The 21,862-nt window shown below is 50.5% G+C and overlaps 1 protein-coding gene across 5 annotated transcripts; it reads left to right on the forward strand.

Moving 5' to 3' along the window:
• B4GALT7 (beta-1,4-galactosyltransferase 7) lies at nt 1-10,283 on the forward strand. Of its 5 annotated transcripts, none has more exons than XM_081233851.1 (7): nt 67-146; nt 2,274-2,353; nt 3,818-4,180; nt 7,296-7,539; nt 8,623-8,706; nt 8,973-9,077; nt 9,611-10,283. In XM_081233851.1, the coding sequence occupies exons 2-7, from the start codon at nt 2,289-2,291 to the stop codon at nt 9,764-9,766; spliced, it is 1,017 nt and encodes a 338-aa protein (XP_081089977.1). In that variant the 5' UTR covers nt 67-146; nt 2,274-2,288; the 3' UTR covers nt 9,767-10,283. The 5 variants fall into 5 exon arrangements, with proteins under 5 accessions (XP_081089978.1, XP_081089980.1, XP_081089977.1 ...); XM_081233853.1 differs by having other exon boundaries at nt 77-146; nt 7,314-7,539; XM_081233852.1 differs by lacking the exon at nt 2,274-2,353 and having other exon boundaries at nt 1-146.
• The last annotated feature ends 11,579 nt before the right edge of the window (nt 10,284-21,862 follow it).

The following is a 21,862-nucleotide window of genomic DNA, read 5'->3' on the forward strand; positions in this document are numbered from 1 at the left end:
TGGGCGGGGCGGGAGGCGGAGGCGCCGCGTAGGCCGGGGAGGCCGGGCCGGCCCGGCTGGGAGCTCGAGCCCCATGAGCCGCCGCCTCCCCCCACGATGTTCCCCTCCCGGAGGAAAACGGCACAGCTGCCCTGGGAGGACGGCAGGTGAGCGGCGGCGGCCGGCCCGGGCCCCGTCCTCCCGGGTGCCGATCCTTTCCGGGCCGCCCCGCGGAATCTAGGAGCCCGAGGCCGTCGCGTCTCCGTCTCTGCGGGGCTCTCTGAGGGTCTGTGGTTCTCCTTGTGGGTCTCTCTCTGTATTTGGGTCTCTGTTTCTCTCTATGTGGGTCTCCGTCTCTACCAGTCGCCGTCACTCAGCAGGTCTGTATTTCTCCGTTGACTTCCCTTTGTGAGTTTCTGTCCCTCTATGCGAGTCTCTCTCATTATGGGTCTCTGTGTTTTTCCACTGGCCTCTATTTTCATGCGGGTCTCTGACTCCGTTGACCTCTCTCAGTGGATCTCTGTCTTTCTGTCTATCCCTGGTTTCAGAGGGTCTGTATTCCGTCTCTCTGATCTCTGCTTCCCCCATCACATCCCTGTAGCCTCAGACGCTACCCTCCCTCCCTCCCTCGTGCTTCCCCCTTCTCTGCTGATCGCCCAGAAGAATATACCAGACAGAAGCTCTATGCTCTGCCTGGCTGGCCACTGCCTCGCCGGGACTAAGTACTCCCGGCGTAACGTTAGTTCATTTCCGGTGCAGCTGTACTTGAATGTGGCCTGCCCCATGTGTTAGGTGTGAGGTTGACCCAGACCTTAGCTAGTGATTACCACTAGAGCAGAATGGGGGTGGGAGGTGGGGGAGAGCTATTTGGCCGTTTAGATTGGGAAGGACTCCCACACTTCAGCCTTGAGATGTACCCCCAAAACTCTTCTCACCCAGAACACATGATAGTGGATCTACACCTAGTGAATGACACCTCTTTCCCTTTTCTCTGTTAAGTTTGCCAGGTGCCAAAAGACTTTGGAATATAGTGGGCACAACTCTTTATCGTTAGGAATTTTTCAGACTTGGTGCTGCAGTAAGAAGATAGGAATATAGTAGAAAGCCTGGACTGTGGATTTAGGCCTGGACAGGAATCCTCTTTAATAGCCATGTGACCAGAAGCATACTTAATCTTTCTCCTCAGCTTTTCCATCTCTGAAACAGAGATCATAATATCTACTCTGCAGGTCTATATGAGGATTAAAGGAGATCACATATATAAAACTGTTGACACTATGCTTGGCATAGAGAAGGTGCCAGTTTTCTTCCAGTTACTTTTGCAGTTTGGAGGTGCTGTAACAAGAGCAGCGGAGCATTCAAACCTGTATTACTAAGCTTTGTGTGAGGGAAGAAAGGGAAGGTTATGGAGGAGAATTTCCATTTCCTAATTCCTTTCCATAAACTTTTGGAACACAGCCATGATCCCACAAAACTTGTATCATTTCATGCTTTTGACACAGGGGTACAGAGATCCATGGAACAGATGCAGATAATGTAGCAATTAAAGAGTGCTGGCTCTGGAAACAGCCTGTCTGGGTTTGAATCTTACTAGCCTTGGACACAGATTGATGAATGAGAGAAAACCTCATCTGGTCGGCCTCCCCACCCCAGAAACAACGATGGCCTGGGTGCCTGGTAGCAGCTGAGACTGCAGGTCTGGAGTTTGCCAGCAGGTGGCACCGGAAGCAACTGTTCTCAGTGTCCACTGTCCTGAGGAACTGGGATTTCAGCTCTGAATTCCGTTGTTCAGTGATTTGGGCCCTTGCAGCACAGGAAGAGAGTGCTCATGGGGACGTGATCCTGGTAGGAAGGGAAAGCTGGACGGAGGGAACAGCACGTGAAAGTGCATGGAGTGCCCAGTCCATGCCATACCCCTGGATAATGGTCACTGCTTCTTCCCCTGAAGGTGGGATGTTTCCCCATGTCCATCTCCCCGGTCTCTACCCTACCCCAAGAAAGAGCCCAGAGGGAGAATCTGTAGAGGTTGCAGCCTTCCCAGGCCACTAGGAGGATTGGCTTCTGCTCCTCCCCCGCAGAAACCCCCACCACAGGACAAGGGGGGGTAAGTCAGAAGCCCTGCAAGGGTGTCCTATCAGTCTCCCCCTCTGCTGTGTGTGGGGCCTGAGCCTGGCTTCAGGCCTGCTGGCTACCAGATTGGCAGTTGTGCCTCTAGAGAGAGGCAGGAGTTGGTCTGGCTTTAGTGTGTGACAAGCATGCCCTGAATGCTTGAACCCTTCCTTTAACTCACTTAGCAAGCCCTCTGCTGTATGACTTGTGCTAGAGCCACAGCTGTGAATCTGATTGCCTGTGAAGAAGACAAGCACGGACACAGGTGATTACAAAACTCTTAAGTGCTTCAAAAAGGGCAGTACCAGATACCATAGGAACACAAAGGAGGGAGGGAGTATGTATCTCCGTTTGTGTGCATGTGGGGGTGGGGGGTGGCAGTGCTAGCCATGACATTGACGTTTGGCCTTGAAGGATCAGTGGGGTGCTTCCAGGCAGATAAAATAAGGAAAGGCATTTTAGGCAGAAGCAGTGGACTGTGTGAGGGCTAGAGCAGGAAGGAATATGGTGAGTGGAGAAACTCGGAGTTGCCCAATGTGTAGCACTGGGTGAGTAGCAAGGGAGCAACTGGAAATGGGACCAGGTCACAGAGGGGTTTGACTGTCAGGCCAAGGAATTTGGCCATTATCTTATAAACAGGAGGATCATCCATGAGATTGAAGGGGTCTGAGCAGGGCAAGGACCAGATGAGACTTGGGCTAAAAGACAGGCAGTGGGTGAGGAAGGATCAAAGGGCACTTAGGAGGTAGAATCTATATGACCTGGTAGCTAATTGGTGACTCTCAGAGGTTGTAAAGTAGATTGCTTTGCTGATTATTCTAGAATAGAGGAAGCTTCCCTTTTCTTGGATTCCTTAGTTCCTCCTTCACTGCCCTCAGGAACTTCCAGAGAGAGGGGCAAAGAAACCAGGTGAATTCCACCCATTTCTTTGTATTTCATAACCTGAAAGGCAGTCTCTCCCAGCACTACCTCAAAGTCTAAGATATTCCGCTGTTTTTCCAGCTTCTGAAATGAGCCTGGGTGCTGTTCCCAGCCCTCATCTTTCCTTCCCTCTCTTGTCTCTCATCCCTTGTCACATGGGCTGCCCTGGACTGAAGCTTTGACACGCATTCAGTGAACTGCCTTTGTTGGTTTGGGCCTCACATTGGTTTGGGGGCAGACCTAATCTTCTCAGAGTAAAGACTGGTCTTTTCACTGGGACTGAAACAGGCACATGCCCCTGTTTGGGGGAGCTTTCTGGTCTGAGAAACAGGATGAAGCCAAGCTTTCTGATGAGGGTGAACCTGCAGGGGAGCAGGTGGAAGGCAGCGGGTGGGGTCTCTAAGGCGGGCTTCTGCCATCAGCTCTGGACATGAGCCATTGTCTTGGGGAGGGGCACGTGCAAAAGACAAGGAGTCTTGTCTCTGCCCTTCAGCAGCTCTTGGTCTGGCTGGGACTCAGGCGCAGAAGGTAAGAGAGCACTGAGGAAGTGGGGCAGCTCTGAGACCTGTGAGTGTGTGGAGGGCCTTCTGGAGGTAGGGGGGCTCAGGCTGAGCCCAGAGCTCTAAGCAGGATTCTGACGCACGGCGGCAGCTTGAACAAAAGCACTGAAGTTGCTTCTGCACTAATTCCCGGGCGCTTGGGGCAGACCCGCCACATGCGCCTTACTTGCGGGAAGCCAGAGAAGGGGTCTGTCGCAGCTCCTCGGCTCAACCTTGCCCTTCTGACCTGCTCCCTGTTCTTGTCCCAGGTCCAGGCTGATCCCCAGCGGCCTCCCCCGGAAATGCTCCGTCTTCCACCTCTTTGTTGCCTGTCTCTTACTGGGCTTCCTCTCCCTGCTCTGGCTGCAGCTCAGCTGCTCTGGGGACATGGCCCAGGCAGCCAGGGGACAAGGACAGGAGACCCCGGGCCCATCCCGGGCCTGCCCACCAGAGCCACCCCCTGAGCACTGGGAAGAAGATGAATCATGGGGCCCCCACCGCCTGGCAGTGCTGGTGCCCTTTCGAGAACGCTTCGAGGAGCTCCTGGTCTTTGTGCCCCACATGCACCGCTTCCTGAGCAGGAAGAAGATCCAGCACCACATCTATGTGCTCAACCAGGTGGACCATTTCAGGTAAGGACCACCTCCTGAGCCAGCACCCAGTCACCTGGGCCTGCCCTGGTCTCTTGGGGCCTGCTCCCTTTCCCGACAGCAATCCAGTACCAGGTGGCCCAGGCCCATGAAAGGTCACCCAGGGCAGCAGTGAGAGGGTGGGAGGTGCTAGACCCCTCTCACTGGGTGTGACAGGAATTTGGGGGGAGGGTTTGGGGCTGGGGAGGCCCCTGATCTGTTCTCCATTTCACAAATGTCCCTGTGGCTGCTGTATGTGTCTGGGCCATACCAGGACAAGAGGGGAAGCAGGGAGACCTGTTGGGCAGTCATTGCAGTCACCTGAGCTGATGGGAGCTCGGGCAGCATGGCAGAGGGGGTGGAGAGAAGTGATGTGGAGGAAGCGCAGACAGGGCTTGCTGGCGGATTGGCTGCGGAGATTAGGGAAAGGGAGGGTCAAAGCCATGGCTTAACTTGTTCACAGTCTGGCATTATCCTAAATTCCTTGCCCTCACCAAAAACTGCTCCCCTCCATGATCACAATCCAAGCATCTCACACTCCACCCCCACCTCCTTTCCCTCCAGCTCGCTCCCACTGGGAGACGTGGACCCTGCCAGGCCCTTTAGTCCACGATCCTCCCAGTGTTCTCCTGGGAAAGTAATTTCTCCTGACCTAACTTGGATTCCATGGTCCTTGGTGAAAGTCACTCCCTCACACGCACCGCAACTCCCTTCCACTTTCTCCCTGGCACAACTCCCACCGACGAAACTCAACTCTGCCTGCTACACACCTGCACCTGGCAGCTGGATGTAGCTGGAGACACTGCTCACTCATCTCCCTGACAATGAGCCCTGGCCCAAGAGGGCTCTCATTCCTCTGGTCTGCCGCCTCTCCCCTCCACGGCAGCCTTGCACACCCCCTCCACGGCAGCCTTGCACACCCCCTCCACGGCAGCCTTGCACACCTGCTCCTCTCCTCACTCCTCCCTATCTTCACCTTCAGCCAATTACTTTGCTTCCTATTTGAGAAAACAGAATCAACTGGAAGAGAACTAACCCAGGTCCCCACGCCCGGACTCCTTTCACAGCTTCTGTGCAGGTGTCCTCAGCTTCCCACCGCCTTGCCCGAGGATGCCCCTCCAGGGCCAGCTCTCCTACTCGGGCACTGGGTCCCTTTTCTACTCTTCTACTCAAGGACATCACTCCAGCCATTGGCTCTCTTCTCTCCTGCATGATCCATTTCCCCCCCTCCTGGAGTATTCAAATCAACAAACATACTGAAGTCGCCCCCATCTAAAAAGAAAAAAGAGACCCCCGCTTGATCCCGTATCGCCCACATCTATTGCCTCTTTCCTTTGCTCCCCTTTCTAGCAAAACTCCTACCCTTTCTCCCCCCTCGCTCTCTCTTGAACCTATTCCACTCAGACACTTACCCTCATCATGACATTGAAACAGCTGTTGTTGATATCACCAACGAGCCCACCTTGATAATCCAAAGCCCAGTTCCCAACCTTCATCCTATCGACTTCCCGGCAGCATTTGCCAAGTGGATTACTTCTTCCTTCTTTTTTTTTTTTTTTGCGGTATGCGGGCGTCTCACTGTTGTGGCCTCTCCCGTTGCGGAGCACAGGCTCCGCACGCACAGGCTCAGCAGCCATGGCTCATGGGCCCAGCCGCTCCGCAGCATGTGGGATCTTCCCGGACTGGGGCACGAACCCGTGTCCCTTGCATCGGCAGGCGGACTCTCAGCCACTGTGCTACCAGGGAAGCCCTGCTTCTTCCTTCTTAAAACACGCTCAGTTTGACCTTTGGGACAGCGCTCTGCTTCTCTTTCCTCTCTGGCCACCTCTCCCCACCTCCTTTGCTGGTTCTGCCTCATCCCCCTGATCTCTCAGCCTTGGTGTTCCTTGGGGGTCGGTGCTTGGGCACCGTCTTTTCTGGCTCCAGTCGCTCCCCAGGGGATCTCATCTAGTCTCAAGACATCAAATCTCATTTCTATCCTGATGACTCCCAAGTCGGTATTCCCAGCCCAGACCTCTCTCCTGAACTCCAGACCCATATATCCAGCCAGCTGCCTGTGCAGCCCTCTGTTTGGTGCTCTCAAGAGGCATCTCAAGCTTAACATGATTAAAACTGAATTCCTGATTTCCCACCTGTCCCTGACCTTCTCCTGCCCCCTTCCTCATTTCAGGAAATGGAAACTCCACACTCCCAGCTGCTCAGGCCAGAAAGCCTTCGGGTCATCCTCAACTCCTTTTCCCTCACACAACACATCTAGTCCATCAGCAGAATGCATCTAGAATCTGCCCTCTTCTCACCATCTCCTCTGCCACCTCCCTGAGTTAAGGCATCATCATCTCATGCCTAAATTATTGTAACAGCCTCCCGACCTGTCTCCCTGCTTCCACCCCTCACCTTCCAGTCTCTTCTCAACACGCCAACTAGAGTGATCCTGTTAAACGCTGAGTCACAGCACATGATGCCTCTGCTCTAAGCCCTTCAGTGGCTCCCCATCTCATCCAGGGTCAAAACGCAAGTCCTTCAGGGGCCTGTCACCCTCTGACCTCATTCCCTGAGACCTGTCACTCACTCTGCTTCACCACATTGCTATCTGCTCCTGCCTCGGGCCCTGGGAGTTGCTCTTCCCTCTGCTTGGAGCCCTATTCCCCTGATTTCCATAGGGCTCATTCCCTCAGGCCTTCACGTTCTGCTCACATGTCACCCTATTACGCCGGCCCTCCCTGACCACCTCCTCTAAAAGGACAGCCCCCCCCCCCGCCCCACAGCATGCTTTATCCTCGTCACCCTGCTTTACTATTCTTCTCAGCACTTACCACTCCCTGGCTTGTTACATATTTACTTACTTGTTTACTTTTGTCTCTTCTTATTAGAATGTCAGCTCCTTGAGGGCTTTGATTTCTCACTGCTGTGTCTCCAGTGCTCTGAATAGTTTCTGGCACATAATAGGTGCTCAGTAAACATTTGTGAGACAAGTGGAGGGGCAGATGTGCAGCTGGGCAGACCCACAATGAAGTCGGTGTCAGGCTGGAGGGCAGCATGGGTACTGGGGGTGGGTGCTGTGGAGGACGGGCTCTCATGCAGAGATTGGGGGAGAGCAAGCTCACTGCCCCTGGCCCAGCCTCGGTGCCCTGCACAGGTTCAACCGGGCAGCACTCATCAACGCGGGCTTTCTGGAGAGCAGCAACAGCACAGACTACATCGCCATGCATGACGTGGACCTGCTCCCTCTCAACGAGGAGCTGGACTATGGCTTCCCAGAGACCGGGCCCTTCCACGTGGCCTCCCCGGAGCTCCACCCGCTCTACCACTACAAGACCTACGTCGGTGGCATCCTGTTGCTTTCCAAGCAGCACTACCAGCTGGTGAGGCCTGGCGCACGTGCTCTGCTGAGAGCCAGAGAGCGTCCACCTGGATGGGGGCAGTGGCAAGAGGAGCAGCATTTCTAGGGCCCAGCAGATGGAGGGTCCTGCTTGGGGAGCCCAGGAGCAGCCAGAGGCATGAGAGAGGAGCAGGACCAAGCAAGCCAGTTAGGGAGGGTTCTGCCACAGCAACAGAACCCCTGTACAAACTGGCTTCAGAAGCCCTGGGGTTCGTTGCCTCTCAAAATGGAAAAGTCTGGGTGGGGCTGTCTTGCCCAGCCTCTCAGATGATGTCACCAGGACACCATTTCACCTCTCAGCTCTGCCTTCTCTAGACTGGCTTTATTTTCAGATGTTCAGGGTGCAAGGTGGTGGTTGTAGCTGCAGCCTGCATCCATCTAGGCCCAAGTCCAGTGGAAAATGGAGCCACCTGTTTCCAACAGCCCAGACAGGAGACCCGCAGCTGCCCCATGCTGGCTCTTGATTGGCCTGGCTTGAGTCACAGGTCTATCCATGAATCAGTCACTGTGGTAGGGGGTGGGAGTGGGTGGTGGGGTGGGAAGAACTGAGTGGCTTAGACCACCGTCTCTTGCTCCTCTCTTCAAGCTGTGGCTGAAGCCAGCTTAATGTAAATAAAGCCTGAAGTTAGATGGCAAAAATTGATGTCTGCCATAGACCCCACCGCCCTTCTCCTGCACAGAGGAAGAGAGCAGGGCAGAGCCCCCTCAGGAGAAATGGGAGTATGGGGCCAGGCAGAAATAGAGCAGCAGTTGGCACTTGTTCCCATCATTAGCTCTCCAGAGGTCTCCTCCCACCAGTCAGACATTTTTGAGAAACTAATCATCTCGCACAAATCCAAGGCCCCATTAGAACAGGCAAAATGGGACTGGGATGTGCTGACTATTGCCCCAGTACCTCAGAGGTTGTGGGAACTGAAGGCATCTGAGTGTACACTCAGAACTGCTGGGGAGGAGGAAGAAAGGGGGCCTGGCCTGGCCCAGCTTGGGCTAGGGACTCCCGAGTGGTAGGAGACCAAAGAGCACCCTGGGAGGATGGGGCAAGTGACATTGCTTGTCTTTGTGTCAGTGCAACGGGATGTCCAACCGCTTCTGGGGCTGGGGCCGTGAGGACGACGAGTTCTACCGGCGCATCAAAGGAGCCGGGCTCCAGGTAATGCTCCCCCGCCGCCCCACCTCTTCAGCCATCATGGCTGCCCTGAGGTTCCTCTCTGCCCTCAGATGAAGTTCCTGGGGCTGGGAGATGGCACCCCTGGTTCTGATCCCAGCCCTGCCCCCGACTAGCGTACCTGTCCTGAAGAATGGGAATGCAGGCCCCTGCCTGTGGGCTATGGCAGGCAGTGGGACCCCAGAGGACTAGTGGTGAGGGCCAGGGCTCCAGGAGAGGCAGCCTGATCCAACTTCCTTTGGTCTCCTTAGCTTTTCCGCCCCTCGGGAATCACAACTGGGTACAAGACGTTTCGCCACCTGCATGACCCAGCCTGGAGGAAGAGGGACCAGAAGCGCATCGCGGCTCAAAAACAGGTACTGGCTGGTCCCTTGATCGGGGATGGATAGGTGGTATATGGGGAACCAGCAGGCCCAAGCATTTCACCAAGTTCTCCTTGGGCCCAAGTGGTCCCATCCTCCCCTGCTTGGCCCAGGTCAGTCGTTGGCATTCTGCTTGGGCACCATACCCTCCTCTGGTGGCTGCCATGGCCCCTGGGCTCTGTGGGTCAGCCGAGATCTCAGGGTCCACGCAGGCTGTGTGTGTGTGGGGGGGAGTGGGGATGGGACTCAGCTGAAGGTGCCAGAATCCTAGGCAGACCTGGGATACAGGAGTCCCTATCCCTCGAATAGCCTCTTCTCTAGGAGCCAGATTAGTTCAACTGGAAAACTCCTGCTGTCCTGCTGACGAGGATGTGTAGCCATGGGCGAGAGACTTCCCATCTCTGAGCTTCCCTTTTCCCTGTCTTCTGTGGGGATCACAGGACCTCTGATGACAAGGTTGTGGGGGATCAGTGGACAGCTGGCACTCACAAAGCCCTGAGTACATGCTCTCCCCCTTTTCTTCCCAGGAGCAGTTCAGGGTGGACCGGGAGGGAGGCCTGAGCACCGTGAAGTACCGCGTGGACTCCCGTACAGCCCTGTCTGTGGGCGGGGCCCCCTGTACTGTTCTCAACATCATGTTGGACTGTGACAAGGCTGCCACCCCCTGGTGCACATTCAGCTGAGTTGGCTGGACAGCAAGGAAGCCTGTGCCTACAGGCCATACTGCTACTCAAGCCCAGGACAAAGCCTCAGGCCCTGGGCCCAGCTCCAATAGGACGTGGAGTGGCCTGAAGCAGTGGACAGCAAGCTACGTGTTTGCAGCAGCCCGGCCCCCAGAGGCAGGCTTGAGCCAGGAGAGGACACACGCAGGGTGCCTGGGACACTGCCAGCAATAAACAGTGATGGAGAGAGGCTGGGACATGGTTTCCAAGTGAGACTCTCCACTCTGCCTTCCTGCTTGCCCTGCCCTACCCTCCTTTGTGTGCTGAGATCTGCAAGATCTTGTTCCTTCTCCTGGACTGCCAGGCCACTGATGTGGGTGGCAAGGGCCATCAGGAGGGTTAAAACTGCAGAGACCAGTGTGCAAGCCCCACAGAAAGGGAGCAGCGGAGACCAGCTCTAGCTGGCTGTCACCCTGAAGGAGTGTGGGCCTGGTGTTGCCAGATCTTCTGATTTTTCAAAAGAAAGTAGAATTCTGGATTCTTGAGTGAAATTGGTAAATTTTAAAATGATACCAACTAATTCAAACTTTTAACAAGTATGGCAAGCCAAACCAAATGTGTTTTGAACCACCAGTTTGTCACCTGTGGCTGAGGGGAAGGGGATGGGGCAAAAGATGACGCTTCTCTTAGTTATAAGCTGGCAAGGAGTTGGGGCAGGGCTAGGGAACACGAGGCCAGGGGAAGCTCAGGTGGGAGAGAACCCCAAGGCACAAGGTCCCTGCTCCCTCCCTCAGCACTCCAGGCTCTGCTGCCCTTCTGGACAGTCTGATCACTGCCAGGCTCTGGTGAGCTCCGACCGGAAGGGGTGCTTCATCCTGTCTCACTGAGATGGACAGAAATAGATCGCAGGACTGGACTGAGGGTAGGCAGGGTGCATCTGCAAAGACTCACTGGGTCATGGCTCAGGGAGGGAAGACCATGTTTCTGAGGCAGGAGGAAGATGAGAAGTAGGAGAACCCCTCGAGTATTCCCACAGCACGAGGGGAGATTACCAGTGGTCACCAAATGCCACGGAGAGGTGAGGGAGGGGAGCCAAGGGAGCTGGTGGAACTGGGGAGTCATCTTGGAGGAACCATCTGGAGGTAAGCCGAGGGCCAATGAGAGAGGGAAGTGATGGGCCCTGGAAGGTAAATCACTCCTTCAGGGCATGACTGCCAAAGATTTGGGGCAGAAGTCAGAGGAGACTGGGACCAGTTGCCGTTAGTTTGTTTAACAATAAATAGGACACCTGAAGTGCAAGAGGAAGGACTGAGGTCCCCGATTTCAGGAGGGTAGAATTCAGCAGCTCTGCCCCAAAAAGACTCCTCCAAGGATGACCTTAGGGCTGCTGTGTGCAGTTGTGTGGGTTGTGCACTGTACAACCTGAGCATAAACCAAGAGGTTTAAGCAAAGATGAATGGAGGGAGTGAAGAGCTTCAGGTTCCATGTAACTATTCAAACTTAAAAGAGAGGGTCCTTGGGATCCTAAATTGACCTCGCCCAGCAGTTCAGTTTTACTCTCTACGGTGAAGGGCAAACAGACCTTGATTACAGTGCAAGGCTATTCAAGGGACTTTCTCAACCTGAGGCCCAGGAGAGGGGAATCGTGCACTTTCTGTATGCTGGTCTCCTGGACAACCCTGACTGTCATCTTGGACTTAGAAAACACGAGGCCTCTTGGAGTTGGTGGGAGTAGACGTGACAACGCCCCCAGCTCTGTACTCACCTGGTGGGTATGAAGACCAGAAAGATGGGGGATTCCTTCCTTTCCATCTGCACCGGGAATTGGGATGAGCAGGAGAAAAGCAGGATCAGCCAACTCAGCCTGGGCTGGGGTGCATTTCTAACCGTATGCTCCCACACTCCCCCACGGCCGCTGCCACCACCTCCATCATCCAAACACCAGAAGGCACCCCAGGCCAGGCCTGATGCAGCTTGAATCTTCAGCCCCCATCACTCCCCAGCGCGGGCCTCCCCCGAGCCACTCTGGGAGAGTGGGAGAAGGCTGAGAGGTGGTCAGTAATGGGAAGAGGCAGACAGCTCTTCCGCCTCCTCAGCACCTTGGCTGCTTCTCTGTGGCATGAACAAATGTCCCTGCCTTGCTGGTCAGCGTGTGGATGACATGAACCCAGGATATAGGAGCACCTGGCGCACGCTTGGCCAACGTGGTTGTAATGATAACAACCAGCACTTGTTGATTATTCACATATACAAAATTTAATACGTTGCTTTATTTCATGTAGGCCTTCACCTAAGAGCTAGGCCTTATTTATTGACCTGTTTTTAAAATTTATTTATTATTTTTGGCTGCATTGGGTCTTTGTTGCTGCACACGGGCTTTCTCTAGCTGTGGTGAGCGGGGGCTGTTCTTCGTTGTGGTGCGCATGCTTCTCATTGCAGTGGCTTCTCGTTGCGGAGCACGGGCTCTAGGCACGTGGGCTCAGTAGTTGTGGCTCGCGGGCTCTAGAGCACAGACTTGGTAGTTGTGGCGCACGGGCTTAGTTGCTCCACGGCATGTGGGATCTTCCCAGACCAAGGCTCGCACCCGTGTTCCCTGCATTGGCAGGCGGACTCTTAAGCACTGTGCCACCAGGGAAGTCCTATTAACTTGTTTTATAGATGAAGATGGTGAAGCACAGAAAGGTAAGAAACTTGCCCAAGGACACAAAGCTGATAAGTCGTGGAGCTTGGGACTTGGATCCCCAGAATCTGCCTTCTGAGCAGAAGAAAACAGGAGAAAATCTAGGTGATGTTTGGTTTGGCAGTAAGTTTTTAGATACAATACCAAAAATAAGATCCATGAAAGAAATAATTGATGTTAGACTTTATTAAAACTTAAAACTTCTACTCTGTGAAAGCAACTGTTAAGAGAATGAAAAGACAAGCCACAGACTAGAAAAAAAATTTGTAAAACATATATCTGATAAAGGACTTGTGCCCCAAATATACAAAGAATCTTAAAATTCAACAAGACAACAAAAATCCAAGTGAAAAATGCGCAAAAGATCTGAACAGACACTTCAACAACGAAGATATACAGATGGCAAATAAGCATATGAAAAGATGCTCAACATGATTTGTCACTAGGGAATTGCAAATTAAAACAACGACACACCACTACATACCTGCTAGAATGGCTAAAATCTGAAAAACTGACAATACCAAATGCTGGTGAGGATATGGAGCGAAGGGAAGCATTCTCACCATTGGTGAGAATGCAAAATGATACATCCACTTTGGAGGATGGTGTAGTTTCATACAAAGCTGAACATAATCATGCCATATGATTCAGCAATCTCACTCCTAGGTATTTACCCAATCGATTTGAAAATTTGTCCTCACAAAAACCTGCATGTGAATGTTTATAGCAGATTTATTCGTAATCACTAAGTACAAGTAGTGACCAAGATTACCTTCAACAGGTGAATGGATAAACAAATTAGTGGTACATTTATACAATGGAACATTATCCAGCACTAAGAAGAAATGAGCTACCAAGTCATAAAAAGACATGGAAGAACCTTAAATACATGTTGCTGAATGAAAGAAGCCAGTCTAAAAAAGCTATATAGGGAATTCTCTGGTGGTCCAGTGGTTAGGACTCCTCTCTCACTGCCAAGGGCCCGGGTTCGATCCCTGGTCAGGGAACTTAAATCCCATAAGATGTGCGACATGGCCAAGAAAATTTAAAACAAATTTTAAAAACTGTATAGTATATGATTCCAATTATAGGACATTCTGGAAAAGGAAAAACTATAGAGATAGTAAAACTATAGAGACAGTGGTTGCCAAAGGTTTGGGGAGAGGGAAGGAATGCTGAATAGATGAAGCACAAGAGATATTTAGGGTGGTGAAACTACTCTGTGTGTAATGGTGCACACAGGGTAGTTGATGTGCATGACATTATGCATTTGTCAAAACCCACCGAACTTTTAGCATAAAGAATCAGCCTTGGGGGCCTCCCTGGTGGCGCAGTGGTTGAGAGTCCGCCTGCCGATGCAGGGGATACGGGTTCGTGCCCCGGTCTGGGAGGATCCCATATGCCGCGGAGCGGCTGGGCCCGTGAGCCATGGCCGCTGGGCCTGCGCATCCGGAGCCTGTGCTCCGCAACGGGAGAGGCCACAACAGTGAGAGGCCCGCATACCGCAAAAAGAAAAAAAAAAAAAAAAAAGAATCAGCCTTGGGAAATCGCTGGCAGTCCAGTGGTTAGGACTCTGCATTTCCACTGCCGAGGGCATGTGTTTGACCCCTGGTGGGGGAACTAAGATCCCGCAAGCCACACGGCGCAGCCAAAAAAAAAAAAAGTGAGTCAATGTATGCAAATTTTAAAAAGTCATTTAGTAGGTAAGGGGATCCCAGGAAGGAGTGCAGACTATGACAAGAAAATCTAACTACATTACAATGTACAAAACTGCCTCACTGAAGGAGATGGGGGATTAGGTGCTGACCTAAGTAACACTAGAAACAAGTGGAATCTGTAAGACTAAAGTCAAGAGGAAGTGCGCATGTGCACTATCCTCTAGTTGTTTCCCATGGGGATATGGGGTGTGGTATAACAATTCTGTATATTAGGATTGAGCAATTAAGTGAATGGATGGTGGGAGCCAGGTTTCTTACTGTTGGAGTGGGAATTTATGAATAAGCAAAGGGCAGAAGGCTAGCTAGAATGAGGCATGTGATGATGGATTAGAGTTGGATAAACCAGTATGAGTTTACATTAAGCTTAATTATACAGAGAAATATTTAGATATGTGTGTATACACAGGTATCACACACACATATATTTCCTTGTTCTGTCAGCTGAGAGGACCTAGCAGCAATGACACTCCAGGGGCAATGAGCACAACTAGTGCCCAGATCTTGGTTTCAAATACCATTCTCCAATGAAAGGAACCACGGCTCCTTAGACAAATGGTTGAGTCAAGGACTGGGGTGGAAAATATACAAGATGAGTCTAGAGCATCTTTTAGTTCCAGAAAGTAAGGAAATGTTTTTTAAAAATTGATGGGGGTGTTGTCAAAGGAACACAGGAGCCAACTTAAAGAGCTCTCAATGGCCAAAACTGGAACAATTTGAGGAAAAAAAGAAAGAAAGAAAAAAAAATAATAATAATATTAAAAATATAAATAATATAAAAATATAAAATATAAAAAATATAAAATATAAAAATATAAAAAATATAAAAAAATAATAATATTGGGTTATAACCCAATGCATCCATACTGATATCAATAAATAAGTGGGGGAGAAGAGCCAAATGTCTTATGCAGAATTATTCCAGGTAATTTATGTCTATACTCTGCCCTCAAGAAAGGGGAGCATTAACTCCCCACTCCTTACCTGTCAACTGCGTATAGTGACTTCCTTCCAAAGAGGACAGTGTGGAAAAGGGGTGAGGTGGGGAGAGTAACTGTACAATGGAAAAAGGTGACAAACACTACCCCAGCCAGGACAACAAGGATCAAGGACAAGGATCAAGGACAACATCAACAGTGATAAGTCATCTTGATAGTATGTACCCTTGATATGTTGTGATGAAAATGATACTTTATGTCTGTGGTCTTCCCCCAAATCCATAACCCCAGTCTAATCATATGAAAAACAGCAGCCAAATTCCTATAGAGGGCATCTTACAAAACATCTGACCAGTGCTTCTCAAAACGGTTGAGGTCATCCATACAAGGGAAGTCAGAGAGGCTGTCACAGCCAAGGGGAGCCTTAGAGACATGACAATAAATATAATACGGTATCTTCAATGAGATCTGGGGGCAGAAAAAGGACATTAGCTAAAAACAAAGGAAATCTGAATAAAATATAGTTTTATTTTAGTTAAAAATACTGTGGTAGCATGCCGTGGAGTGGCTAGACCCGTGAGCCATGGCCACTGAGCCTGCGTGTCCAGAGTCTGTGCTCCGTAACGGGAGAGGCCACAACAGTGAGAGGCCCGCGTAGCGCAAAAAAAAAAAAAAAAAAAAAAATACTGTGTTAGTATTGGTTCATTAATTGTAGTAAATGTACCTTACTAATTGAAGTTGTTGATAATAGGTGCAGGTAGATGGGCACTCTGATGACTATCTTTGCAATTTTTCTGTAAATCTAAAAATGTTCTTAAAAAGTCAATTTTTTTTTTTTTTTTTAAACATTTGTAATCTTTATTTATTTATTTATTTATTTATTTATTTATTTATTTATTTATTCATTTATTTATGGCTGTGTTGGGTCTTCGTTTCTGTGTGAGGGCTTTCTCTAGTTGCGGCAAGTGGGGGCCACTCCTCATCGCGGTGCGTGGGCCTCTCACTATCGCGGCCTCTCATTGCGGAGCACAGGTTCCAGGCGCACAGGCTCAGTATTTGTGGCTCATGGGGCTAGTTGCTCCACGGCATGTGGGATCTTCCCAGACCAGGGCTCGAACCCATGTCCCCTGCATTGGCAGGCAGATTCTCAACCACTGCGCCACCAGGGAAGCCCAAAAAAAGTCAATTTTTTAAAAAAATATTTATTTGGCTGCACCGGGTCTTAGTTGCAGCACATGGGATCTTTGTTGCTGCATGAAATACCTTCCTTGCAGCATGCAGGATCTTTAGTTGCAGCATGCGGGATCTTCCTTGCAGCATGCGGGATCTTTAGTTGCAGCATGCAGGATCTTTAGTTGCGGCATGCGGGATCTAGTTCCCTGACCAGGGATCAAACCCGGTCCCCCTGCATTGGGAGCATGGTGTCTTAACCACTGGACCACAAGGGAAGTCCCCAAAAATAGTCTATTTTTTTAAAAGGGGGAAACAAAACTGTGTGGTAGGAACCAAGAGGAGGCAGCTTTTGAAAAGTCTAAGTAGCCCTGTTTCATGGAGGTTGGGGTAGGAGTGGTCTCAAAGGCACACGCTTTCCTCCCACTGGTTTCCTCTACGTGTCTGCCCAGCCCCCAGCCCCAGCCCAGGTTTTACTGTGGCTCTAGAGTTCAAGCAGAGAGACTTTAGTGCAGGGGGTGTTTGGCAGTGTCTGAAGACCTCTTTTGTCATCACAACTGAGGTTACAACTGGAATCTAGTTGGTAAGAGGCCAGCAATGTTGTCATAGGACAACTCCCCACAATAAATAATTATCCAACCTTAAGTTCAATAATGCCACTGTTGAAAACCCTGGGTTGAGGAAAGGGCTTCTGAGGATGCTGGGATGCAGGCAAGGCAGTGGAGGGACGAGTGTGAGGAGGCCTTTACTTAGCAGGTGCCTGGGGATGCTGGGCTCCCTCAGTGCAGGTACTTCTGAATCAGAAGGGTCCTCCCTGGGTTGAGGGTGGAAGGGAAGGTGGCTAAGTCAAGAACTATCTAATTGGATTACTCATGTGGGTGAATGTTTGGTTCCAGAATTTCAGGACCAAGCACAGGAGGCTTCTAGAAAGAATCTGCAGAAGGAGAGCCCAGAAGCTTCAGACAAGATACAAAGCAAGGAGTACTGGGGGCCAGCAGGAATGGCTGCCCTACGGACACTGACAGGTTATCCAAGGACTCCCCAGCTACAGGACACGCCTACTCCACTTTGGGAAGAAATCTTGTTACTGGGTCTGGAGCAGGGCCAGTACTAGTCCTCCCAGAGGTTAAGGAATCTTGAGGAAGAGCAGCCAGGCAAGTTTGAGACGGCAGAATCCCCCAGAACCCACAAACCATACAGAGATGAGATGGTGGGTCTATTCTTGAGTATCGGGTGGGTTTGTTACTTTCACTAGAGAGCCAGCTGCCAGTTGGAGGGACTCCCTGATGCCATGTCACAGGTCCCACCACCTCATGCCGAGCCTGTGTGACTGCAGTTCCTCTACACACCCCGAGGTAAACTGGAGGCTCAGCTCTGGACTGAACTGGTTCTTCTGGACCTTCCCATGCTCTTCTGGGTACATTTCTCCATCCAGCCTACAGTTCAAGTGTGTAGTGGAGTTTGATGGCAGAAGAGGAAAAGGAACCCTAAGAGATACTGTGGTCAGCCTTGACAGTCAGTAAATCAGGTGTAATAACCAGTGTCATGTCTGGGTTAATCCAGAGAAACAGAACCAATAGGAGATATATATATATATATATATATATATATATATATATATATATATATATATATATATGGAATTGACTCATGTAATTATGGAAGCAGGCAAGTCCCAAGATCTGAAGGGTGAGTCAGCAAGTTGGAGACCCAGGAGAGTCAATTCTTTTGTTTCATTCTGAGTGTCAAGGCCTGAGAACCAGCAAAGCCAATGTTGGAGTTCCAGTCCAAAGGCTGGCAGGCTCAAGACCCAGGAAGAGCCAGTGTTTCAGTTCGAGTCTGCAGGCAGGAAAAAGCAGGTGTCCCAATTCAAAAGCAACCAAGCAGGAGGAATTCTCTCTTACTAGGGGGAGAATTTTTGTTAGATTCAGGCCTTCAACTGATTGGATGTGGCCCACCCATATTAGGGAGGGCAATCTGCTTGACTCAGTCTACCAATACAACTGTTAATCTCATCTAAAAACACTCTCACAGACACACCCAGAATAATGTTTGACCAGAATGTCTAGGGTCCCTGTGGCCTAGGTCAGGTTGACACATAAAATTAACCATCATTTTGGGATTCCTGAGCTACCAGCTCTGCCAGGGAGCTGGCGGATCCAGTAGGGCAAGAATCCTTCATTTGCTCACCTCCTTGGACCTCACCCTTCTGATCAGCAATCTCCTCCATGAGCATACCTGAAAGGAAATACAAAATTTCTCTGCATTTCTGACTGTGGCAGCTATTAAACTGTACTTTGCTCAAACTCCTACTACCAGAATCCTTAACTGGCTGAGGGCTCCAGCTGCCACATTTAAAACCCATCACATGGTTTACTGAGAGCCCACCTCCCACAGGTTGCTCTAGTCATCCACTCAGAAAGGACTCCTTTGTTGGCACCCAAACATCTTTCTCCCTCTCACTCAGGGTCAGACGGTCATGGAAATCTGACAACTCTCCCTACGTCTTCTGGCTCCCTCCCTATTTCAGGCATTTCCCCCAGTAAAATAATTGCATGGTTAATCACGTGGTTAATCATGTCTTGGCGTCCACTCCTCCAAGGACCTAGACTAACACACTGACCTCCTCCTTCAAAGAGACAGCATCGTCTAGAGCGCACACATTCCAGAGTCGGACAGACCTGGACTGCAACCTGAATTTCCCCCACTTACTTGCTGCATCATCTTATTCAAGTCACAATGTCTCTGAACTTCAGTTTGGCCAGAGCTGTTGGATGATTAAATAACATATTAAAAGATAAGTAACATGAAATCCAAATTTCTTTCAGGAATTTAGTATCTTGGTCTATTTGGGCTGCTTTAACAAAAGCATCATAAACTAGGTAGCTTAACCAACAAACATTTATTTCTCACAGTTCTAGAAGCTGGGAAGATCAAGATCAAGGTGCCAGCACATTTGGTGTCTGGTGAGGGCCCTCTTCCTGGTTCATAGATGGCTATCTTCTTGCTGTGTCCTCACATGTCAGAAGGGGCAAGGGAGCTCTCTGGGGCCTCTTTTATAAGGTCACTAATCCCATTCTTCAGGGTTCCACCCTCATGACCTGTTCACCTCCCAAAAGCCCTCATCTCCTAATACCATCACAATTGGGGGTTAGGACTTCAATATATGAATCTGGGGGGAGAGGGGCACATTCAGTCTATAGCATTTAGTTATGAGTATTGTACTGCTGTCAACGTCTTAGTTTTGAGAAACGCACCATGGTTATGTAAGATGTTAACCTTTGGGGAAGGTCGGTGAGGGGTATACAGGAACTTTCTGTAATATCTTTATAATTTTCCTATAAATCTAAAATATGTCCAAAGGAAAAAAATTAAAGATAAGTTGCAAATGAACAATGTAGTAGTTGCTCAATAAGTGATAGAATCCTCCCCTGCCCTTCAGGCTGACAGAATTGGGAACCGCCTCTGCTATTGTATCTGTATGAGCCACGCCCCCCTCACCCACAAATAAGGTTTAGTTGTGGACGCCCCAGGCTGTGATACTGGATTAGAAAGAAGTATTGTTTTATTTAATAGAAAGGTATTTTGTTGTCTGAAAGTGCAGCACTGAGTATTTCCTCACCTAGGAAGGAAGAAGTTTGTCCTTGATGACCATCCCCAGGGTGCCCCACTTCATAGGGGCCTCCCTGACTACCCATTCCGGAGTTCACATGTGTGCACATACATACACATCACCCTTACTGCTCTCACAGCTATTACCATTAACTGAAATCATATTTATTGTCTCTCCCCCTCCTCCCACCGTCCCTCTAGAACATTGGATACCCCAGGCTCAGCGCTGAGGTATCACTGCTATAGCCTCAGTGCCTAGGGCGGTGCCTGCTGCCTTGTAGGCACTCAGTTTTTATGGAATTGAAGTTCTCTGGCGCAGGTTCCAGCCCCCAGCTTCAGCCACTGTTGTTCAGGCCTCCTCTGCCCTAAAGGCTGATGTCCTGCTCTTCTGTCCTGCCCTGAAGACTGGCACCACCCCTTCCCCACACCTGGGCTCCATCTTTGTTCACTGGCCCTTTCCACCCTCTTTACCTGTCTGCCAGCAGCTGCCATGCTCCCTGCCAGCCTTAATTCTGCTTAATTTAAGCTCATTTTTGTACCAATTTCCTTTTTAAGAACAACCATCACAGTCCCCTGAAGAGCAGCACCTGTTCTGGGCAGCCCGTTTCCCTTTTCCCAATTAGCCCAGAGCCGCATAGAGAAGGTTCTCCTGAAATGACGGTTCCCTCCCCTCTGGGAGATCGCTGGAGCACAGCCCAGTTCACAGGCCCAACAGCAGGTATTTCCTGGGAAGCCCCTCTGCCAGGACAGGAGGAAGCCTAGAGAGACTCAGAGATGCTGAATTCCTACCAGGCTTGCAGTCGGTGAAACATTCTGTGAAAATTCTGAATGTAAGGAGACGGGAAGTCCAAAGTGCTTTGGGGGCTGACCTGCCTCCTGAGGTGACTTTTCCTCCCTCACAGTTATGACCCACCCTATGTACTCACTGCAGGGCCTTTAGACCTCAGACAGTCCTGGGGGCTACAACACAGGAGGAGGGTCAGTTCTACTCTCGGGAAATTGGAGTGAGAAGGAGGCTCGGGAACGGTGTCCCTGTCCCAGGGAATATTTTCTTTTCACCCTGACAGCTGGCAAAACCAGAAGGCCTCACTGACATAAATTTTTGCCCAACCAGAACTACCCTTTCTGTGTAGTGTTCTAGAATCTCACCTCAGCATGGGATGAGGCAGGAGATGGGTGGGCCCCAAGCTAGACATTTACAACTGGCCTCCTGTTCACACTCCCTGGGGTGAGAAGAAGATGGGCTCCAGGGCGGACATTCATTACCAGCCCCCTGTTTACATTTCCTGAGGCAAGAGACAAACGGGCTCCGGACTACATATTTATGACCGGAATCCTAAATTTCGGGATCTGTGCTTCGATATAAGAAACAACAGTAATAGGGTAGATAACTGGACATGGGACATTTTTATGGCAGGAACAGAGAGGGGCTAAACCCTTGTTTGAGGAAAGGATCAAGAGTCACATATTTCCCATCCTTGGGGAAAGGGAGACACTGCACATACACAGAAAGGCTCCTTGGGGGTCAAAAAGAGGGGGCACCACCCCAGAATATGTAATGCTGCCCCATAGGCCTCTGGGCTGGAATCCATCTTGGAAAAAAGGTGCGCATGCGCGTTGGGGAGGGCCCTAGGGCAGGTCAGGTGTGGGAAAGGAAATGAGATAATTGGCCAAAGGTAAACAAAGACCCCGAAGAACTGCCCTATGTAAATGACTTCACCGCCTCTTTACTGCGCTCCCCCTCATTAGGGAGGATGCCCGCACCCTTTCTCTGCAGGTGTGTATCTCTGCCTTGCTTCTATCTTCACTAAACAGTTTCTCTGTGTGCTCTCCCGCTGTTGTGCTATGTCTCTAATAATAAAGTTTGTACCTGTTTTTACAGTTTTCGCCTCCGTGAGAAATGTATTTTTCAATGGGGGCAAGAGCCAGGGTGTCTGGTGGCTAGGATTCCTGGTTTTCATCCAGGCTCCCCAGGTTCAATTCCTGGGCAGGGAATTAAGAT

This window comes from Mesoplodon bidens (genome assembly GCF_964165515.1).
Source record: "Mesoplodon bidens genome assembly, chromosome: 4".
Lineage (NCBI taxonomy): Eukaryota > Metazoa > Chordata > Mammalia > Artiodactyla > Ziphiidae > Mesoplodon > Mesoplodon bidens.